At 38.0% G+C, this 22,250-nt stretch overlaps 1 protein-coding gene and 1 long non-coding RNA gene across 8 annotated transcripts in view; one reads left to right on the forward strand and one right to left on the reverse strand.

The window, feature by feature from the left end:
- PPFIA2 (PPFI scaffold protein A2) overlaps nucleotides 1–22,250 on the reverse strand; it is a 355,092-nt gene that overhangs the window by 131,444 nt on the left and 201,398 nt on the right. For all 7 annotated transcript variants that reach the window (XM_075747755.1, XM_075747763.1, XM_075747806.1 and 4 more), the window contains one exon: nucleotides 1,455–1,556. In XM_075747755.1, the coding sequence (XP_075603870.1) occupies nucleotides 1,455–1,556 (102 nt within the window). The remainder of the gene's footprint in view (nucleotides 1–1,454; nucleotides 1,557–22,250) is intronic.
- LOC142600966 (uncharacterized) overlaps nucleotides 5,675–22,250 on the forward strand; it is a 32,990-nt gene continuing 16,414 nt past the window's right edge. Inside the window, exon 1 of the long non-coding RNA XR_012834482.1 lies at nucleotides 5,675–5,972. This is a non-coding gene — a long non-coding RNA (uncharacterized LOC142600966). The remainder of the gene's footprint in view (nucleotides 5,973–22,250) is intronic.

A 22,250-nucleotide genomic window follows, 5' to 3' on the forward strand; every position in this document is an offset into this window, starting at 1 on the left:
TTCTACGTAAATTATTTTCTTAATTGACTTTGCTATTTTTACCTTAAATACTAAAATAACTGGTACATGTAGCAGTTACTGACAATTTAAGCAGCTTTAGAAAGTCTTCAGATTTGTAGTTGAGATGGTTTGCTAAACCTAAAGAATGCAGTGCAATTCCTACGTGCTTCTCCACTAATTAACTCTATGTTTGTGGGAGTCATTTTGGACTGTTTAGAATATATGAGAATCATGGGAGAAAAAGTAGGTCTCACTTATTGTCTCCCATCACATTTCCCAAACCCATCACCTCTAAGACTTTTGTGGTAAATGTGATCATGTCCTGCACCTCTAAGCTAGCATGGAGGTAGATGGGACAGCTTTGCCTCTTTGTAGGCATCTGTATCATCTGCCCTTCCTTGGATTTCTGAAGTCTATGGCACCCTGAACAGAAGAAAGGAGGGAGAAAGACCCTCTCTCAGTTCTTTTGTCATTTACATTGTCAGATTTCCTTCAGAAAGCAAATTAGCTGACCAAGGAAAGATGTTATCTGAGCAGCCAAAGTGCTATTAGTTTAGCGAGAGGAGGAAAACAGGAAGAGTACCCAGATCACACATGAATGAAATACGGATATAAGAAAACATCCTTGGTGTTCAACTTCTCTGAGATCTATTCCATACGTTCTTTACTAGCCTGACTCCTGTCTGATCTGGGACCACTCCATCTCTTTTCTCACACCTTTCCACACCCCATAAAGCCTCCTCTGATACCCTCTTTCATTTCTTGATCAGTTCTGCCTTTGCCCAGACACTTGCATGTGCAAATTCTTGTATTCTGAAAACCATTCTGTGCACCATTTGAGAATTTTCAGAAGGTGCTATCACATACTTTTGTTCCCAGACAGAATAACATCTGCTGATTGAAGCAGAACATAGTAAATTTAAGGGTGAAAACTTGTCCTCACTCAGCTGTATGTCAAATGACATTTACTTCAAGGGTCACATGGCTGCATCTGGACTAAACAGCAGACTCATTGTGATATGTGTAGCAGCCTTCATCTCATCCTTACTCAGATCAAATCCAAGGCACAAGAGAAAGCTGGGTCTGTTGTAACCTTGCCTTTTGCCTTGATGAGAGATGAGGATATGTGCAGGCTACTTTTGCAGGCCCTGCGGCTTGGAAAGCTGCATGAGTCCCCTGCTTTAGAAAACGTTTAAACTGAATGTACTAACCATGTTATATACAAAATCTGCTATTTTTGTATTATGTCTTGCTAACCCTTACAGTCATTTCCTCTGGGACTGTGGCATGGTAGGTACATCTGTTACTTAGAACCTTACAAGTCTCATGTACTTATTAAAAGGCTGGAATTTTGTCCTCTTATTTATACAAATGAAGATCTAAATTCATATATAAGTATCTTCCTCCTGCTTTACACACACATGCTATCCAGAAAAGGTCTGCTGTATACTTACTCTTGTGTTGTTTCTTTCAGCTTTCAGTTCTGAAATCTCCTCCTCTTTTTCCAGCAGCTGTTCCCTGCACGCATTTAATTCTTTTGTCAGTGCAGCAAATTCCTGTGGAATAAAATTATATATGAAGTTACTCAAGATGTAAGCACTAGAATAATCAAATCCATACGCACACTAGAGTTTGAGGATTTAAATAATATTTAGTAATCATCAACACAAACTAAAATAGCATATGTAAGCATCAGCATCTACCAAAACCATTTAAAGTCTCGGCATATCTAATATGGAGTGCCTATGGAAAAGACTGGTTTCAGTTTAGAAACAAAAGAAGGTTCAAGGTGATGGCAACATCCCCCATACATAAGCTATCAGAACCAGACCAGAAGAAGAACGGAATTGGCCTATTTCATAGCATCAGAGACACCACATTTCACACATAATGAGGTTCAACACAACATATCCACTTAGTGAGAGTTCCTGCCTCTCTGTAAGGCAGCTGTTGCAATATGGCATGGGAGAAAAAAGTTAAGGTATTCACTGATCAGCATCTATCTAATATCAGATTAACATGAGTAATACATGCATTGTGAAAAAAATACGCTCATTATTTTTACTTGATATTTGAACTTCACTATTAAAATGTATTTGGGCATTACAGTGAAAGGCTGTGATGAGTCAGAGCAATATTCATGTCTGTTAGTTTGGAGTGAGTTTCCTATGAAATAACAACATAAAATGAAACTGAATTTTAAGTTGCTCCAATGTTAAGTTTTATACATGCAACTAATAGTTTCTTTTGAAAAACACATTTTTCATTTGTCAAAATTCCTATTAAAATGTCTTGATTTTACCATTGCTGTTACTTTTCAACAATATACACAATTTTTTGTCTATACAAAGGGCAGTCACAGATTTGTCATTCATTTCAATAATGAAAAGGTTTCAGTCCATATGTGTTTATTTTCCACAGGCACAACATATAGTAAACCGTGGTGGTAAATTTTATCTTTTACAGCAAAAAGATGCTACATGTCTCATGAAAACAGTGAGGCAAAGGATGAAAAGTCTTTAAAAATTGTGATCATGACTCAGAAAAAAAAAAAGATGTCTTGATGAAAAGCATCATTACTTAACAAAGATATATACATATTTTGAAATATTAAGGTAATTTTAGTTTGACCAAAATAGTCAGTGCTTAAGACCACCCGCAAGCAGCCAGAGTTAAACTGAAATAATTCCTAATCTCCCCTCCCCCTAAAAAGAAAGCAGTTTAAGAAAAAAACATGTCCAGGTGGTTTATCTTATCAGCCAGTAGGATGAAGCTGAGGCTAAATCTACTTATTAAAAGAAAAGCTAGCAATGATCTCAAAAGGCCGTGGTTTGCTGCTTCCCCTGGAGTTGCTGAAAGCCGCTTTTATCAGAACTAAAGTGCTGTTCAACAGAAGTTTGGTAGGTATTCTTAGGCTCAGTCTGGTTTAATCAAGTTTCTAAAGAGTTAATGGTATATGATATTATTAATAATATATTAAAAAATGTTCAAAAAGATTTCAAATGATAATCTGACAATGTGTAACTAAACTGTTTTCTTCCCCCCCCCCCCCCCCCCCCCCATTTTTCAGCAGCTGGAACTGGATTCACAGTAAACCTCCACGCAAATTTCAAGGTAGTAAGGAAAGTGTTGTTCTGACATCCTCAGTGGATTTTGGTTTAGTGATCAGCTGATCACATGGATCACATGAACCATGTAGTGATGTTTTGTGTCATACCTCCTAATTGGTATTTCATTTTACACCCTAGTGGTCAAGAACTTGTAAGGCTATCCAGCAAACTTTGATGTTAAAGCCCTTAACTTAGCTTTGAAAATGAGATTTAAATTTTAAAATTCCTCTCTCACTTTTCACAAGTATCATTAAAACTTCTGCCTGTAGGTCTTACTCTAGGATTCAGAAACTGCAAGTCCAGGAGTTTCCAGAATTTTCTTTAAAAAACTCCTGTCCTTAAGGTTATAACTGATGATCCATACTAAATGAAAATATCATATTTAATAGAAAGCCAACGATCTCAAGTCATATTGAGTCAGAATTTTGAGGCACAAAACCTTACATACACACATATTTTTTTCCTTCACGTTCCTCTAAGAGAAACTTTACAGCGCTACAAGATGGAACCAATTTACATACAGTTTATACACATGGATAAGTATCCATAATAGTTTTAGAATCTCACACAAAAAACTTGCTGTGTAATCTATGTAGTATGTAATTATTTTTTACTTTTTCTCATTTGTATTGTTTCAGTTGGAATTAAAATAAAAATTTTGGCATATGCTTGGGCATCCGGATGGGTGACAAGTGGTGAAAAGGATAACAAGTATCATCTGGTGACTTACAGTTCCAGTTTCTAACTACACTAAGGCAAAGCAGTCTGGTAACATGCTTTTGCTGCTTTGCTTGGAAACAGAAAAAGATAAGAGTTTATCAAGTTGTACATTCTTTCCTGTGCCAAGGCAAGCCTGCTACCAGCAGTACAATACCTAACGGTTTGGTCAATATAATCTCAAATAATTAAGGAATGGAGTTCCTATTAGTTTGCTGAGCAGCATGGAGCTTATTCTTAGGGAAATTTTCTTTGGTCATCAGCTTCAGTTTTCCCTTGCTTAAAAACAAATGATTACTCAAAATTCTGCTGCCAGAGAATCATCCACTTTAGCTGGGCTACCTGTGTCCAGTATTACAGACCTTTTTACTTGAGTCACTGACACAGCCTCTTCAAGCCTTTTAATTATTCCGGTGCTGCTGCTCTCTGAAATTCCTCTGTGCTCTTGCCATACCTGCAGTACTAGCACTCACAACAAGCAGTCACCTCTTCGTACCTCTGGAGTAAAAGTGGCTGGCTTTGTCTCTTCATCTGAAGTACCAGAGACTGCTCAGTCATTGAGCTTTGACTCCTCAGCTGTCAAGAGCTTGGACTTCTCTGAATCGAATGATGACAGAAGGAGGGTTTTTTCTTGCTGTTTATATCATAAGGTTTTTACAGAGTAAGTCTCAAAGTAAAACTGAGTTTGCCCTAGAGCTTTACAAATCATTATTTCTGTCATATCTGCTTTGATGAATTAATAACTAGGATAAAACCTCACAACAACTTGCTTTTTAATTCATGCTTCCAAACGTACAAGTAAACTCATTTTAAATATACACTTTTTGTCCAAAGTATCCCTGAGATATGACAACGTAATGCTTCAGGGAATGTGTTTCTCCCACAGGTTAGAAGCAAAGCAAAGCATATTTTTGTTTTACCCAGTTATGTAATAAATAATGTGATGATAACAACCTCTGCTCTTGCATTTTCCTCCTATATATACAGGGATCAAGGGAATACTGTCGTCTGGAATTATTATTTGCAGCAGAAATCTTGCATGGTCAGTCATACTTTGGGAGCCCTGAAGGTAGTATCTGTTGCATAACTAATATGATTTGACAGGCACAACTGCAGTCTTAAAGCTTATGTAGAAGTTCTATGGTCATAAAGCTAATTAAGAACTGAAGTGAATTACAACTATATGAAAATTATTCAGTTGATTGCACTGTTTTTATACTATACTATGATATCAGGGCACTAACAAAATTCTTTCACAATAAACAACCCAAGAAAGAGCATTTTATTTTTTGCCATCTGAATAAATACAATCTCAGAGACTATCTTATCTGCCATTTCTCTTTTTGTCTTAATACTTGGGGTATAACACTCAGTCTCACTGAAAAACAGCTGACTCAAAATGACAGCTCTTCATTTATACCATGTTTACCTTTGAAGAGAGGGCAGAAGCCTTGAAAACAAATTCAACAGAAATTTGTAGCCACGGAAAGGACTACTAGGGGTTACAAATAAATAAATAAATAAATAAAGTCAAGGACTTCCCCTGGTGAAGCAGCTGAGGTAGATACAGTCAGAGCAGAGGCTGGAGGGTGCCTGGGAGAGCGAGAGGCCGTCGGGACAGGCAGGCTGACAGCGCTGCCAGATGTGTTGGCAGCAGGACTGTGCAGAGGAGGCACACCACAGCTCCCTTACCATTAAATCTCTGCCTCTAGGGGCTGGCTTAACAAATGCTGCTTTCTTTGCTTATTGTTCCCAGGAAAGGCCTGCGAGGTTTATTTTTTATGACCTAATATGCAGAAAACCTATATAACTAGTCTCCAAGCTGAGGGTATGCCACAGAAATTACAAGACCTCCTAGCTGCAACGCTCAACTCTTCAGCCTGTGTATACAGTCCAGTACAGATCGAGTTGAAATGAAAATACAAACAGCATCTCATCATCCTCACAAAAACCAAACAAACGAATGAACAAAAAGCCTACTGAAAGATAGGAAAAATTTTGTAAAAAAAAAAAAAAATCTATAAAATTTCATTTCAGAGACACTGGGGAGATTCAGCTTAAAATCTCCTCTGGATTTTCCATCTTTAAACCACAGTTCCTTTCAGGAATGAAAGTGTGAACTAATCTCTGCATGGAGAAAGAATGGTAAGGCTTTATCATTTTTATTTTACATTCAACACAAGCTATGTCAACCAATCTGCTTTACAAATTTAGATGTAACTCATTTAACATAGGAAATGACTATCTACTACAATTCTCTCAGAGTTTTAACCTTTCATTTATTGTGTTTTAATCCAATCCAATTTTGTAAAAAAATTTGTACCTTCTTTCTTTTCTTATTATTTCTTCATAGGAAATACTGCTGGAAATTCTCCATGCTTTTTAAATGACCAAGGATTTATTTTAGCAATTTTGCCATTACTAGCAAACAGATTTCAACCTTGATGACAAAACACTACAAAATTCTGAATATAATTCACTGTTTATCTTCTTACTACAAAAGAGCCATAATAATAGTCTAGATTCTAGATTAGGCTGAATGCAAGATTTAAATATATGGGTTTGGTGTCAATCTTCTGAAATATTTATTGTTACATTTCTGCTAAAAATGAGAGTTCATTTGCACACAAGTTTTAAGTTGAAAAAAATGTACCCTGAAATACTGTATTGTAACAGGACCCAGGTAAAAACACGAAATCTGGATCTCAGGACTAAAATTTTGGTCTCTTCATACACAAAAACCCATACTTTCAAAATTGTAGAGTAGTCTCTGAATTAATCTCTTAAAAATATTACCAGATCAGTTTGCACTATGATGCTGTTTGCATGGAGAGTTTTCTGTACTTCTCCACAAATAAATGTAAGCAAAATTGATTTGGTCCTCCTTTTCCCCAATTTTATACAGTGGGTATTTATTCTTACCCTTTCAAGAAAATGGGCCACTAGAAGTAATTTACATAATAAATAATATGATGTGGATGGGCCACATCACGTTGAACTACTGAATCTCTAATTTGAACTGTTACTTTGACTCACACCGTGCTTCCACAGGGAATAAGGGGCTTTTCTTCAGGTGTGATCTCAGTGGCTCTTACATAGCCACTAAACATGCTTCAAACTATCAAGGAATCAGCAACACGGGTTTGGGCTATTTATCAGTCTGCAAGACATTTAAAATGTGGAAAGTGAGGTTAAATGTGACAATGTGAGAGTTGATCAATTCACAGAGAAAAAGGTAGAGGATGAGATTTCTGTTATGTAAGAGAGAGTGGACTTGTGACCTCACACTCCATATTTTTAAATATTTTAAATTTTTTTTTTTTTTTTTTTTTTAGCAATGTGGGCACTGACTGAAATTCTGAAATATGCACACACTTACCCACACATAAGCACACAGTCAAGGCTCCTTGCAAGAAAGAAAAAAACTTCAGAGACTCTGAGCCAATGTTAACATCTACAATAATAAACCCCATACATTCACTAAACAGAAATGGGACAAATGGAGAACTGCCATCAAGAAGGAATTCCTTCTTTAAATACTCAGTTGAATCTACATCAGATTTTGAACTAAGTCTTGCAAGTATTTACTTTTTCAGCCATCCCTTTCTGGATAGAAGAAATCATCTCAAATTAGTGTTGCCTCTCTGTGGATGGCCTATTATTATGAGTGAATTATTTACCATTATGACTCTGGTCCCAAATTAATCCAGATGTAATTGTTTTTTCTAAGCAAAAAATAAAGCCCCCCAAATTCTCTTTCAGTACCTCAAAAAACCCCAAACAACAAACTTGCTTCTAGAATACACCTGAAAAGAAGAATAGAGAACTAAGTATTATATTAGACAAAATTTATATGTCTGATTAAGGCCATAGAACAACTTGAATGAATTTGGATATACATATTTTGGTTTAACTTTGCAGCATATGTAACCTGACTTTTACATAAATGTCCTCTAAATTCAACAGCTGTATCCTGTTACTTTCATGATTTTTTAGAAGAACAAGAGTACCAAAAATTCTATTATTTCAGAAGTCAAACGGAAAGAAACTTTAAATGTTATCTGTTTAAATGTTAGTCCACATGATAGTACTTCTAGATAGATTTAAAGATAATGGGAAGGAAATACCATTGTTAGGACTTGCGATGTTTTCTGCCTAATTTTCCTGCTATACTACACACTTGCCATATAAATATTAATTCCTACAGCCTTTAGAAGCCAAAGCGAATCTCCCCAGCAACACGAGTATTATGAAAATGGCTCAATTTTTGACAATGATTTTGTCACCCAGGATTACTGTCATTGCACAAATCTGCCACGATAGTTTTCACTTGAAACTAGGGAAATAATAACATGAATGTAATTCATGTGGTTTTAGAATCACTCTTAAAAAGTAATACATCCACAAGCAACGACCCAAGTCTAACTCTCTGATCAATACCGAACAACCAAACACAAACCCGTGTTCCATTATCTTCCAAATTAGCCTGCAAAGTTGTCATGTAAAAATGTGAATTTTACACAACTTCAGATAAAAAGTGCCCATTTGACGTTCCTTTTTTTTTTCACAGTCGATTGCTCTTTAATGGAAAACTGCGGAACAAAGTATGGAATCTGCTGGTTTGATAATTTTTTCCCACTCCCTCTATTTTTAAATAATTTAGATTTGGTGCTCAGTATTATTTGTTGTATAGACAACACTAAACTTTACGCTTTTGATGAATAATGTCCACCAAGTGGGTATGGGTCTATTAAAACAAATATAGGTTTCACACTTACAGTAATAATAAAATAGAAGGACAAGGGATAAAGGGCATGATAAAATCGACAACAGACTTTCAATTTTTTATGTAAAATTTCCTGTGTTCTGTGAGACTCTTCAGATTATGACAGCAGATATGAGTTCACAAAAGATTAAAAATAATGATTTCAAGCACAAGGCCTGAGTAGATGCTAAAAATTCAACATTCCTTATTTGTCATCCTTAGGATCAAGCTGTAAGAGCTTGAGGCTTCAAAGGTTTGACAGCTTCCATCCGTAAAGAAGTAAATGTTAAAGATTATAAAAATATAGCCGCCTTCTTCTTCTTCTTCTTCTTTAGCAAATGTAATTATACCAAACTAGAGTCATTCTCCCATATTTATGAACAAGAATGAAATTAAAGTGGGTTTTGGGGTTTTTTTCCCCTTGAAAAAGACAAATGGAAAATTTAAAGTCTCTTGTTTTGCAGTTCATGTTAACTAGATTGGTTCAATTTGGAACAGATATCCCAGTGAAGGACAGCCCACTCTGTCACTTTGAAAATAACAACAATTCTGTCTTTAGTGCTTTGCCCCTGACTGATGGGAACACTGAGGCACAGAGAGTCTGTAAGCAAATAAAACAGCTGTTGGATTATTACTGAAACCAGATGGGATAAAACATCACTGCTATAAACATCTGTAAATATAATAAAGCTGAATTTATAATTCAGGTGGGTGACTTTTAAACAGCTCATAATATTATAGATAGTGTAGGATGAAACTGCAGACTGGCTTACAATGTGTTTTAATTAGTCATATTTCAGAATGTTCTACTATACATACTGTATTCTATTTTGTAGATGTATTACTCATGTAAGACAGTATGGCAGCACACTTTTCAGAAGTGGGATGAAAGTCTTGTTAGTTGGAGCTGTAATGATTTTTTCTTCAAATCATACTACCAGAGTATGGAAGTGAATTAGCTATATAATAAGGGAAACTGCACCATTAACTTTTTTTCCATTTAATAATCAATGCCTTTGTTTTACAGATATTTGTATTCACTTCTAAAAGTATATAAATAATTTGCAGGTATAGTTATGTTGCAGACTAGAGTATATCATTATTTTCAAATGACACTCTTTAACATAAAAGATAATTCTATCAGTATGTCTTGATTGATTAAATATTGTACTGCATCCAGCTGATGACAATTTACTACTCCACAGCTAGAAATTTATCATCTATCAATAAAGACAAAGAGCAAAATACGGTCTAAAATTGCAGACTAGGACTAATTTATAAAATAATTTTAAGGAAAATGGGATTGATTTTATTCCAATTAATCAGAAGTATATTTTTTCCAGATATTTAAATATGTGAAATGGTCTCGGAGCAGTAACATAATCGAAGAATAAATTACTGTATTGAATTACAAGACTACAACCTCCCCCTGCCAGCACAGAGTTTTATTTTATGCCACATTTTTTTTTTCAAAACTAAAATAAACACAAAGTTATAAAGGGAATCACCCTGGACAAGATGCGAATTATTGAAGCACTTTACAGACTGTACAATGGCTTCAGCACACACACACACACGTACAACTCTCATTATAAGGCAGATTGAGGTCAGTACATGGCCCTGAGAAATAACCTAAAATAAATCCTGACAGAGAGGGGATATATGAAGGGGGACTGTAAGAAGCAACACATACTTACCAGTAAACAGAATAGGCCTTGTCTTATAACGTCGGTAAGGAATGTTAAGCTTATTTTGGTGCCAATTCCAGCTTACAAGTCTGGTTGATTTTTAGTGTGCCTGACTCACTTTTCAAACTCTACTTCTCTCGCTTCGACTTCTTTCTCCACACAGCATCTTGTTGTTTTCTTCCAGGCAAACTTGACAAAATACAGTGTGACCTGTCCTTCTCCCTCATTTTGGGGAACACGTACTGTTCTGACACTTGTTTCCTTCCCTTCTTCCTCAGCATTGTCTCTGGGTAAATTTTATCCATGGTCACTCATTCAGTTATTAGTAATAGGTCAACAAGTCTGCTGTTTTGATTCAGAACACATCTTTCCTTCCACAGTAAAATCACATTTTTTCCCCTTTCAGAATTTGAAATATCATACTAAATAACTGACATTAAATCATTCAATATTTTAAATATACTTAAAAATATTTTCCATCACTTTATAAAGGCTATTTTCGCATTTTTAATGAATATTCTCAGTGGGTAAAAAATTATAGAAAAGGAGAAGAATAAAGAAAATGTAAACATGCTTGATTCTATTATTTTTAATAACAACCTCCAAACTTCAGATTATTACACATACTTGGTTCTAACAAAAAAATCATTAAGTTAAAAAGCTGGGTTTTTTCTTCTTTTCATCAGAAAAGATTTCTCAAGCTAAAAGCAGAATCAAGTCTACTAACTGACCTCATCCATGAAATGATCTCTTTACATAAAATATATTTGATCTTTTTCCTGGCAAGAATGGGTGCTAACTGATGCTTGACTATGCAAATATTAGATTTTCTGGGGTTGGATTTATCTCATCTAATTTGAAAGGCATGTTATATTAAAATCTATATCCAAACTGGTCACCCAAGAGCAGCAAAGGGGAATAAAGATACTTTTAGGATGTGATTGACCCAACATGCTATAGATATTTCTTCTGGGGTGAAAAGAAGTGCACCTTTGAATTCCTTATTTTTCTATATAGGGCTTCTATAAAGGCAGTTGGGAAAACTACCTCTTCTACACTATGGATGTCTGCTTCTATGGATGTCTGCTTCTGGTCTGACCTGTCCCAGCATAACTAAAGCTTGTTAATAAAATAAAATTTGCAACTTTAGCTATCAGGGATCACTTTATAGTTGGTATCACTGATGGCAATCACCTCCCCCATCCTACTCCCCAAAATAAAATTGTGGAAATAACAAATATAAAATGGTAGTAATTATCCAAGTCTTCTACATGCTAGTATTCAACTGGAGCCATATGGGGTGGTTTGGTTCCTGGGGAAGATAACAAGACAAGTGACCAGAGTCAGGATGAGTACCAGGAAGTTCAAATGAGAATATAGCGAAATGTAAGGGAGAGGCCGTCTGTAAGACAGTTTAAAAAGGACAGGTTGTTTTCTCTAGAAGAGAGAAGTTTAACTGGGGACATGATTATTCTCCGTGTGCATTGAGAGTGGGGCATAAATAATCAATCAGGTTAAATTGCAGCTAAGGCAGTTGAGGGCGGCATTAGGAAAATCTTTTATCAGAATAGTTAGGCAACAAACCTGGCTATACAGGAATTGTGCAGTAATATGCTTTCAGTGACAATTCAGACAAATATCTGTGAGGGTTTATGGCCATGGATTTCACTAACTTATGTTCTGTTTGATAAGAAATGTAAGATACAAGTGGTTTGTTTTGTAGAAATGCTTTATTGATCTTTTCACCAAAAACAAATGACTTTTTCTTCTTATGTTGATTTGCTCTCCTTCCAGTTAGTCTAAACAGTTATCTAACATCCACAAAGCACAAATATGTAACTCAGGAAGGAATCCCAACTTTGCTCTTTCCAGCAATCTAATAGATCATTTGGCTGCTTTATGAAAATAGAAGTAACATTAAAATTTGCTCAAACCTTGTTTTATATACTGAGATTTTTAACAGTAACCTTTCATTTGGTCTATACTATTACAATTAACTTTAAAAACTTCAGTAGACAAAACAAGATAATTAGTTGCAAACATTCTTCAGCAAGAAATATGATGAATTTATAACTACTGACATAGACTGTCCAGAGGAAAAATATACAATGTACTTACAAAGAACACCAAATTAAGGAATGGCATCTTCTATATCAGAAATCACACAACCAACAAAGATCTGACTAGCCTCTGTTCCTCACATGTTAAAAATAAAGGAATAATAAAGCATCTTAAAATGATGTTAACATTCAGACACTGGCAATTTCATTCTGTGGTGGGTTGACCCTGGCTGAGGGCCAGGTGCTCTATCACTCCCCTTGTTCACCAGACAGGGGAGAAAATGTATAACAAAAGCTTGTGGGTCGAGATAAGGACAGGGAGAGATCATTCACTAATTATCATCACGAGCAAAACAGACCGAACTTAGAGAGGGAATTCATCTAATTTATTACGAAGCAAAACAGAGTAGAGGAATGAGAAATAAAATCAAATCTTAAAACACCTCCCCCCACCCCTCCCATCTTCCCGGGCTCAACTTCACTCCCGGCTTCAACCTCCGCCTCCCTCAGCGGCACAGGGGGGATGGGGAATAGGGGTTATGGTCAGTTCATCACACGTTGTTTCTGCCGCTTCTTCATCCTCATGGGGAGGACTCCTCTCATCCTTCCCCTGCTCCAGCGTGGGGTCCCTCTCACGGGAGACAGTCCTTCACGACCTTCTCCAGCGTGAGTCCTTCCCACGGGCTACAGTCCTTCACGAACTGCTCCAGCGTGAGTCTCCTCCACGGGGTGCAGACCTTCAGGAGCAAACTGCTCCAGCGTGGGTCCCCCACGGGGTCACAAGTCCTGTCAGCAAACCTGCTCTGGTGTGGGCTCCTCTCTCCACGGGTCCACAGGTCCTGCCAGGAGCTTGCTCCAGCGCGGGCTTCCCACGGGGTCACAGCCTCCTTCAGGTGTCTCCACCTGCTCCGGCGTGGGGTCCTCCACGGGCTGCAGGTGAAATCTCTACACCCCCTCATCCTCCCTCCATGGGCTGCAGGGGGACAGCCTGCTTCACCATGGTCTTCACCACGGGCTGCAGGGGGATCTCTGCTCCGGCGCCTGGAGCACCTCCTCCCCCTCCTTCTGCACTGACCTTGGTGTCTGCAGATGTTCTTACATCTTCTCACTCCTCTCTCCGGCTGCAAAAGCTCTCTCTAGCTGTTTTTTATCTTTCTTAAATATGTTATCACAGAGGTGCTGATTGGCTTGGCCTTGGCCAGCGGCGGGTCCATCTTGGAGCCGGCTGGCATTGGCTCTGTCAGACACAGGGGAAGCTTCTAGCAGCTTCTCACAGAAGCCACTCCTGTAGCCCCCCCGCTACCAAAACCTTGCCACGCAAAACCAACACACATTCATATGCTGTCACCTGCTACTAAAGTATTTTAAAGCTTTTTTTCTTTTTTTTTCTTTTTTTTTCCCCTAAGAATACAAGATAATTGGTGTAAAACACATAGCAGTTTTTCAATTCTGAAAATGTAATGTGTAAGCTCCTCTTTTTTTCCTCTAAAGAAAGAAATTGATAAAGCCCGGTAGTTAATAATGATAATAATAAAAATATTTGTTATCCTAAAGAATTTTATTTATTTTGAGTCAGCAAAAATAATACAAAGGGTCTTGTTGATTTCAGAAAAATAGGACACTAAATCAGAAATTTTGATGAAAGGACATTTTCACTGATGCTCAATAATGTGCTGTGTTCATGAAAGGAGAAAAAAAAGTATAAATTATATCCTCTATACATGGACTACTCTTGGGTATGAGAAGCAGTTCAATATAGAAGAAAAAATACTGCTTATCAAGAGCTCTGCAGGACTCTGGTGATTGCATTCAATAAATAAGAAATTTACATCAAAATAAGGCCTCATTAGCTATAAATTTTTGAGCTGCCCACTGGACAGGTGGTCCAGAGGCTGATTCTGCTCAGAGCACAGGCAATTCATCCCTCCCCGTCCACATCTTGTTATTAGGTCTTTCAGGCATGGGTAGAGCCTCTGCAATGCCAGAGAACAGCAAGACTACCAGCAGGACAATATCCCAAAATTGAGATCTAGTCCGTGACTTCTAAAAAATGGTGTAGTATCTGTTCTGATGAAAAATGTATGCACATTCCTGAGTTTTGTTGCACATCTTGCCAGAACTACTCATGTATGTATATGATCACCTCACATAAACTTTACACAGTATATGAACTGGAAGAAAGTTTTGTTAATTCAGTTACATAACTTAGATGACTCCACCTAACACTATCCATGTTTCTCCATAAAAAGGAAAATTCAGAAATGGGCAAGCACAGAGAATTTTTTTGAAGTTATGTTTAAAATATTTACTACAAGCGTGTATCACAGAAAGGTTTGCTGCCTAATCCTCACACACACACTTCAAAAGCAGTTGGGCTTGTTTGAAGTGTGACTGTCACTTTGAAAACTAAATCAGATTTGCTGATCCAGATCTAGTGCTCTAAATGCAAGTTACACTTCAAACAAACCCAGGTGCCTTTGAGATGCTGTAGATCTACTGTTTCTGTTTGAAGTTCATTATCTTACTATATTACTACTGATTCAGTGTTACATCTGTCTCCTCTTACTATGTTGTGTCTCCAGATAACTAAATAAACGCAGATGATAACATTCAGGACAGAGTATACGTGACAGCTTTGAGCTTTCCTATTCAGGAAAGCTCAGTGTAGGATTACAGTTATCACCACAAGATCTGAAAGAGTCATATGAAGGGGAGAGGAAATAAAAATTACACTTCTAAGGTAGTGTTTTAGTGAAATACATGCACACTCACAAACATGCATATATAGACTATTAAATAATTTCATAGAATCATAGAATGGTTTGGGTTGGAAGGCACCTTAAAGATCATCTAGTTCCAACCCTCCTGCCATGGGCAGGGACACCCTCCACTAGACCAGGTTGCACAAAACCCCATCCAACCTGGCCTTGAACACTTCCAGGGATGAGCATCCACAGCTTCTCTCGGCAACCTGTTCCAGTGCCTCATCACCCTCACAGTAAAGAATTTCTTCCTGCTATCTCATATAAATCTACCTTCCTTCAGCTTAAGACCATTGTCCCTTGTCCTGTCACTACATGCCCTTGTAAACAGTCCCTCTCCGGCTTTCCTGTAGGCCCCCTTCAGGTACTGGAAGGCTGCTATAAGGTCTCCCCGGAGCCTTCTCTTCTCCAGGCTGAACAATCCCAACTCTCTCAGCCTGTCCTCATAGAAGAGGTGCTCCAGCCCTCTCATCATCTTTGCCCTCCTCTGGACTCCCTCCAACAGCTCCATGTCTTTCTTGTACTGGGGCCCCCAGAGGTGGATGCAGTTCTCCAGGTGGGGTCTCACAAGAGTGGAGTGGAGGGGCAGAATCACCTCCCTCGACCTGCTGGTCACACTTCTTTTGATGCAGCCCAGGACATGGTTGGCTTTCTGGGCTTCAAGCACACATTTCTGGGTCATGTTGAACTTCCTGTCCACCAAGACTCCCAAGTCCTTCTCCTCAGGGCTACTCTCAATCTATTCTCCACCCAGTCTGTGCAGAACCTTGCACCTGGCCTTGTTGAACGTCCTAAAGTTTGCATGAGCCCACCTCTCAGGCCTGCCAAGGTCCCTCTGGATGGCATCCCTTCCCTCCAGCATGTCAACCCCACCACACGTCTTGATGTCATCAGCAAATTTGCTGAGGGTGCACTCGATCCCACTGTCCATGTCACCAACAAAGATGTTAAACAGTGCCGGTCCTTGTACTGACCCCTGAGGAATGTCACTCGTCACTGTTCTCCACTTGGACATTGAGCCGTTGACCACAACTCTTTGAGTGTGACCATCCAGCCAATTCCTTATCCACCAAGTGGTCCATCTGTCAAATCCATGGCTTTCCAATTTGTAGACAAGGATGTTGTGCGGGACAGCGTCAAATGCTTTGCACAAGTCCAGGTAGATGACATTCAGTTGCTCTTCCCTTATCCATCAACGCTGTAACTCTGTTGTAGAAGGCCACCAAATTAGTCGGTGTCCTGGTTCTAGGTAGGATAGAGTTAATTTCACAAGGAGCTAGGACAGGTGAACCAAGCTGGCCAGGGCGCTATTCCATACCATGTGATGTCATGCTCACCATAAAAGGGGGCTAGTCAGGGAGAGGCAGGTTCAGTGTGGCTCCGGGAGGAGCTGAGCATTGGTGAGTTGGTCCTGGGATCGGTAAATTGCTTTCTGTTATCACCCATTGTGAATATCTGTTATCACCCATTGTGAATATCTGTTACCAGTACTGTTGATTGTTTCCCTCTTCCTTGCCCTCCCAGTAGATTGTCGTTATCACAACCCACAGGCTTTGCCTTTGTTTTTCCATTCTCCTCCCCATCCTGCCAGGCGAGGGGTGAGCGAGTGGCGCGTGGTGCTCAGCTGCTGGCTGTGGCTAAACCACGTCAGTCAGGCACGATTTGTCCTTAGTGAAGCCATGTTGGCTGTCACCAGTCACCTCCTTATTTTCCATGTGCCTGAGTGTAGTTTCCAGGAGGACCTGCTCCATGATCTTGCTGAGCACAGAGGTGAGACTGACTGGTCTGTAGTTCCCCATGTCTTCCTTTTTCCCCTTTCTAAAAATGAGGGTTATGTTTCTCCTTTGCCAGTCAGTGGGAACTTCGCTGGACAGCCACGACTCCTTAAATATGATGGAGAGTGTCTCAGTCACTGCATCTGCCAGTTACCTCAGGACCCATAGATGCACCTCATTGGGTTCCGTGGACTTGTGCACCTTCAGGTTCCTTAGATGGTCTCGAACCTGATCTTCTACAGGAGAAAGGAATTGCTTTGTGCTGAACTTCAGATGCTCTCCTGTTGACCTGTGATCCTTCTCCCGGCTCTGGGCATCTGTTGCTGGCACTGGCATAAAACTGGGACGAATGAGATGGACTGAGGTTCCCTTCCCTTGGCAACCTTACTTTAAAGCCCTATTCACCAGATATGTTTAAATTTCATAACCCACCAGACTCAGACTATAGCTTAGCCCTTCTTTATCACTCTGCATTTGCAGTAGCTAGCATCACGAGAAATGGGAAACACGAGTTTAATAATACTGATTCTCAGAAATCCTGGTGTCTTTGCAACACAAACAAACCATGTTTATATTACGCCTCCCCTGTGAAATAGAATGCATGCCAACTCATTCCTACCTGCCCATAGATACATCTGTCAGATTCACGGCATAGAAATACTTCAAAAACTTCTCACATTTTACTGTATAATATTCAGTTTATGATTTGTATTTCTCTAAGATGTGTTCACCCCCAAGGTTCAGAAATTAAAAAAACGCAATCCAATCCAAAACAAAACCCCCAAACTAGCTAACCTGTGTAAAAATTTGTATGTTAAATACATATTTTTCCTTGGGTATATTTATTTACAGTATATTTCCAGAAACAATACCATTATAAAAATGACAAGTAAACATCCAAAGACAAACACTAGAAATCTAATAGAAGTGGAACACTTGTTTCAGAGCATGCTCATTATTGCCAGCTGGGTTTAAATGCATTAGTACTGTAACCTCATAAATCTTCCCAAATTTGTTTGCCTAACTATATATTATCATGCAATATTGTTAAATCAGATAACATTCTATCTTTCCTAAATTGCCTCTTTATACTTCTCATGACAACCACAAGACAGCAAACACAATATACAACTGAAGCTTAGGCTGCCATAGCACTTCAGAGTGCTTCAAAACCTTATGGCTGTATTCTCTTCCTTTTGCCCTGGTACCCCTCTTCTTGATGCCTGTGGGTGCAGAAAAATCAAACTGAATCACAACAGTGGAAAAACTTTGAAGGACTTTTAGCTTCTAAAAAGTCAATCCCTAGACTTTACTTGAAGCCAACTGAAAAGCATATTAACTTTTGAGGAAAAATTTTACTGTAGCTGAGTAGAAAGCCACAGTTAGAGCCCATGAGCTTACGAGCAGCTCTCACCCAGGCACTCTTTCCTCTGTCTCTGGCCAGGATGACTTACTCTGGTACCTTTCCCAGCCCAGTAGCAGTGGATGACATCATAATGCCACAATAGAACTTTAAGTGCCAGCCCTCACAAATGAGATTAAGATTGTTGGGTTTAAGTATCACCAAAGTATCCATGCTGGTAGCCCTGTATTAAACTCTGTGCTTGCCCTGATAAACTGATAAGCAATTAATAGCTAATAGCAATTAACTTGCTCAAACAGCTTATTCTGTCACGTTTCTGAATGTGGCTAATGCTTTATTTGATGGGTAACTGAGCAAAAGGAGGAGATAAATTTGTAAATAATTATCTGGAAATATCTCTTGAATAAAACAGAAAGCGAATAAAAGTAAATATAGTAAATAAAGGAACTCCTCACTCATCAACTATTTGGTGTATCTATGAAAAAAAAATAGTCATCAAGTGAGAAAGCTGAGAAAAAAATGATCGTTCCCATCAAGAGGATACTAAAATTCCTTGAAAAGCAAAACTTAATAGATGACACTATTTCCAGAAGAGAATTTCTTATACTAATTTAAGTTGGTAAAACTCAACAGTTGCTTGTTTGCATAAATTACCAACAAAACTCTATAGTAAGCCATTTATGTTAAACATTTACCTTTTAGTTCCTTAGTAAAAGGGGAAAATTTCTTATAACTGTAGAGAAATATTTCAATGAAGAGAAATGGGATTTGGTACCTTTGATATGGAAAAAAAGTAGATAATGAATTAAGGCTACAGCATTGCATCATGCCAGTCATATATGAAAATAAATTTCCTGGTCATAAAAGCAAGATTTTTGTAAACAGGGAGAACATAAATCCTGCAGAAAATGATACCTCACTAGTTCCTCATTCTCTAGGGAATGTACATGCTTTGCTACTTGTAAAAAAAAGCAGTGGGACTTAGTTAAGTGTAGTGAAGATAACTAATAATTACAGCAATCATACTATACTACACTTTGTAAACTTTGATTTAGAGACACGCAATCCTCTCAGTCTGAAGCCCTGAAATCTCTGTGATCACAAAAAGTAATTGCCTGGAATATATTTAGTATATAGCCATCACTCATTAGTTCACAAAAAATCTAATATATCTGTTTCAGGCAGACATAGCACTTCTGAGTTTATATTGTTTAACAAAGGCTGTGAAGAGGAGGAGGTAAAAGATGAAAGAATCCCAGGCATCAGAAATAAAGCAGAAGATAACTCCAGAGGTTCTTGTTACGTGCCAAAGTCTACATCCTAGCTGCCCAAAAAACCCTGTCCCAGGTGTGGCCATGCAGCCCGCAACCCAGCCCCACTTCAGCTCTCTCACAGGTACCCCAGCTATCTCACGGCGCTTCCCGCGGGTAACCTGGCAGGCAGGGTCCCTGCCTGGGTGCTAAATCACCTAACGGTTTGGAAAGGTAATGCCTCAGTATACCTGGGCAGAGCACCCTGTCTGTGCCTTGACCTCCCTGATGGACTGGAAATCTGACTTCTTTGTCAGACAGAAAGCTAGTTGCCTGCGCTATATTTAGTATATAATCATCACATTTGAATTTACTAAAAGTCTTGAAGATATCTACATAGGTAGACATCTATTTTAGCACTATTGCAGTGCAAGAAAATCAGTTCATATTACGGAACTGAAGGTGGCACCTCGAGGCACCTCTGTTCCTTCTCATCTTTTTTTGAACCAACTAGGTTTCAATACTCTGTAAAGCTGTGTGGTATCTAATATTTCCATTTCTAGTCTTTATTAATCAAAATTTTATTACCACCTTTATGAATAAGCCACTGAGCTACAGAATAAGTTAATACAATATTTTTATTTAATGTGAAATATATATACCTTATACACTAAGAAAGTAATGTAATCTGGTGTGGGAGAGAGTAAATGGACATCTAAGAACAGTACAGTTCTTTCTTTAAATTTTGGAGTTATTTTTCAACTGCATTCAGTGACCAAAAATAACAAGACTAAATGAATTAAAATGCAGTGACAACATTTCAGTGTTCATTACTCCCTTTTAGACTTTTTTGGAAAACAAAACAAAATCCAACCAAACAAAAACCCCAAGCATTGCAGTCATATCAAAAGACTTTCTCAACAGGAAAAAATGAAATATGAGAACTGAACGAGGCTGCTTTGCAAAAATAAAGGGGATAACAAAACCTATCCTTTTTTGTACTTTATATCCATAGACACACAAGCCCGTATCTGCTGAAATAGAAATACTTGAAAATATTCTTCCCCTGTGATCATGTTGAGCTTTGCATAAAGTTGTATCTTCTGTCTTGCCTCAGGATGCCTATTCAACTTTTTCTACAATTTATGTCAAGATTTAAATAATTTTATTTGTCTGTTATGGGGTAGCTTATGTAAAACTGTATGAAGATATATGTATGCAGTCTTTACTAGATCTTCAAACAACAGTTTGCTTAAAAACTTACACATATCAATTTTTAAATATAAATGAAAAGTTGTATTTCTTTTAAAATACTCTCTAAAGGCCTTCTCTGTAATAACTGGATAGTATTTGATAGATATCTTTATAAAACATTTAAAACCAAATCTTTGTTCTGGTATTACAGAAGTAATTATGTAATAAAAAGAATTGCTCATATGACTGATGTCTTCTTCACCTTTCCTACGTGCAGTATCATATTTCTGTTTCTTTATGGATGCAACTTCCATATTAGGACTTATGTATTACAGAAGACTGGACCAAAAAGGTGAATTTGACAAACTTCAGCTTTATTGTCTGAAAGTGGTCATTTGGATTCGTTAAGGAAAGAAGGAGTTGCACATACAAATTGCTTAACGTTCTTTTTGTTCTTCCAAGAATATCTGCTGTAATTTGCAATATTGCTCATTCTGTGTGATCCATCAGTGAACCAGTACAATGAAATAAAGCTCAGAGAAGACAGACAAGGATGATGTGCTCATGAAGCTCAGAAACGAATGTTGGAAGTGGCCACAGCAGTCATAAAGCAAGCTGAACGTATCTCAACATGAAGTACACTGGAAGTGGCCTTTATTGTAGATAAATGGCTGTATCAGTTGAGTGAGTCAACTGGTTATGTCAATGGCCTTCTCTAAAATAATCAATAGAAAACATTATCTTCCTGAGCCAGAGAGACCAGCATGGGGGAGGGGTTTATGTGGCTCAGCCCAACAAAGAGTATAAATATTGAGCAAACAGCAAAATTGACTTTGAAGAAGCAACAGGTTTGAGCTGACTTCAACCTATGTATTCCTTCCCAGCAATCAACAATTCCCAGTGCCATCACAGCTAATATATACACAATGGTAAAGAGAATTATGTTCATTATGTGATTTCACCATATAGTGTGATTAATAGATTGTGCTTGTGTTGTGATTTCAGAATATTGCTGTATCACTTTTCTAAATCAAAATCCCAGGTAATGTCAAATATCTTCAAACAAGTAAACTTAGTATTAAACATTATACCTTCCTCATATGTAATAGCTAAAAGAACCTGGTCAGAGAGCATTGGGCTCTGATATTCTGAAAACTCAGCAATAGAAATTCAATAGCTCTCTCAGATTTCTTCACGTCTTTAGAAACTGATGATATTATGTAGGCATGTGTGGAGAATGTTAGTTTTTGTTGGGGCCTTACTAAAAGGACAGACCATGGGACCACATTGTGGATACAGTCAGTGTTTCAAAGCATCTGAATAAAACTATTGCTCCGAGGGACTGGACATGTTTCCAGAAGTCTCGACAGCATTGGCAAACCCCTTAGGAGCAACAACATATGAATGATTCAGACTCAAAAGCTTTTTCCATGAATTGAATTTCTGTTGAGTTGAAATAGGTTTCTATGGTAGCTGCAAAGTCATAAATGATTCCCCATGGCCTAAAAGTACCAGGTGGCAATGCCTCTAGCACCTACTGCACTATTTTCAGTCAAGAAAAAAAAT

The sequence above is a fragment of the Balearica regulorum genome, chromosome 1 (assembly GCF_011004875.1).
Source record: "Balearica regulorum gibbericeps isolate bBalReg1 chromosome 1, bBalReg1.pri, whole genome shotgun sequence".
Classification (NCBI taxonomy): domain Eukaryota; kingdom Metazoa; phylum Chordata; class Aves; order Gruiformes; family Gruidae; genus Balearica; species Balearica regulorum.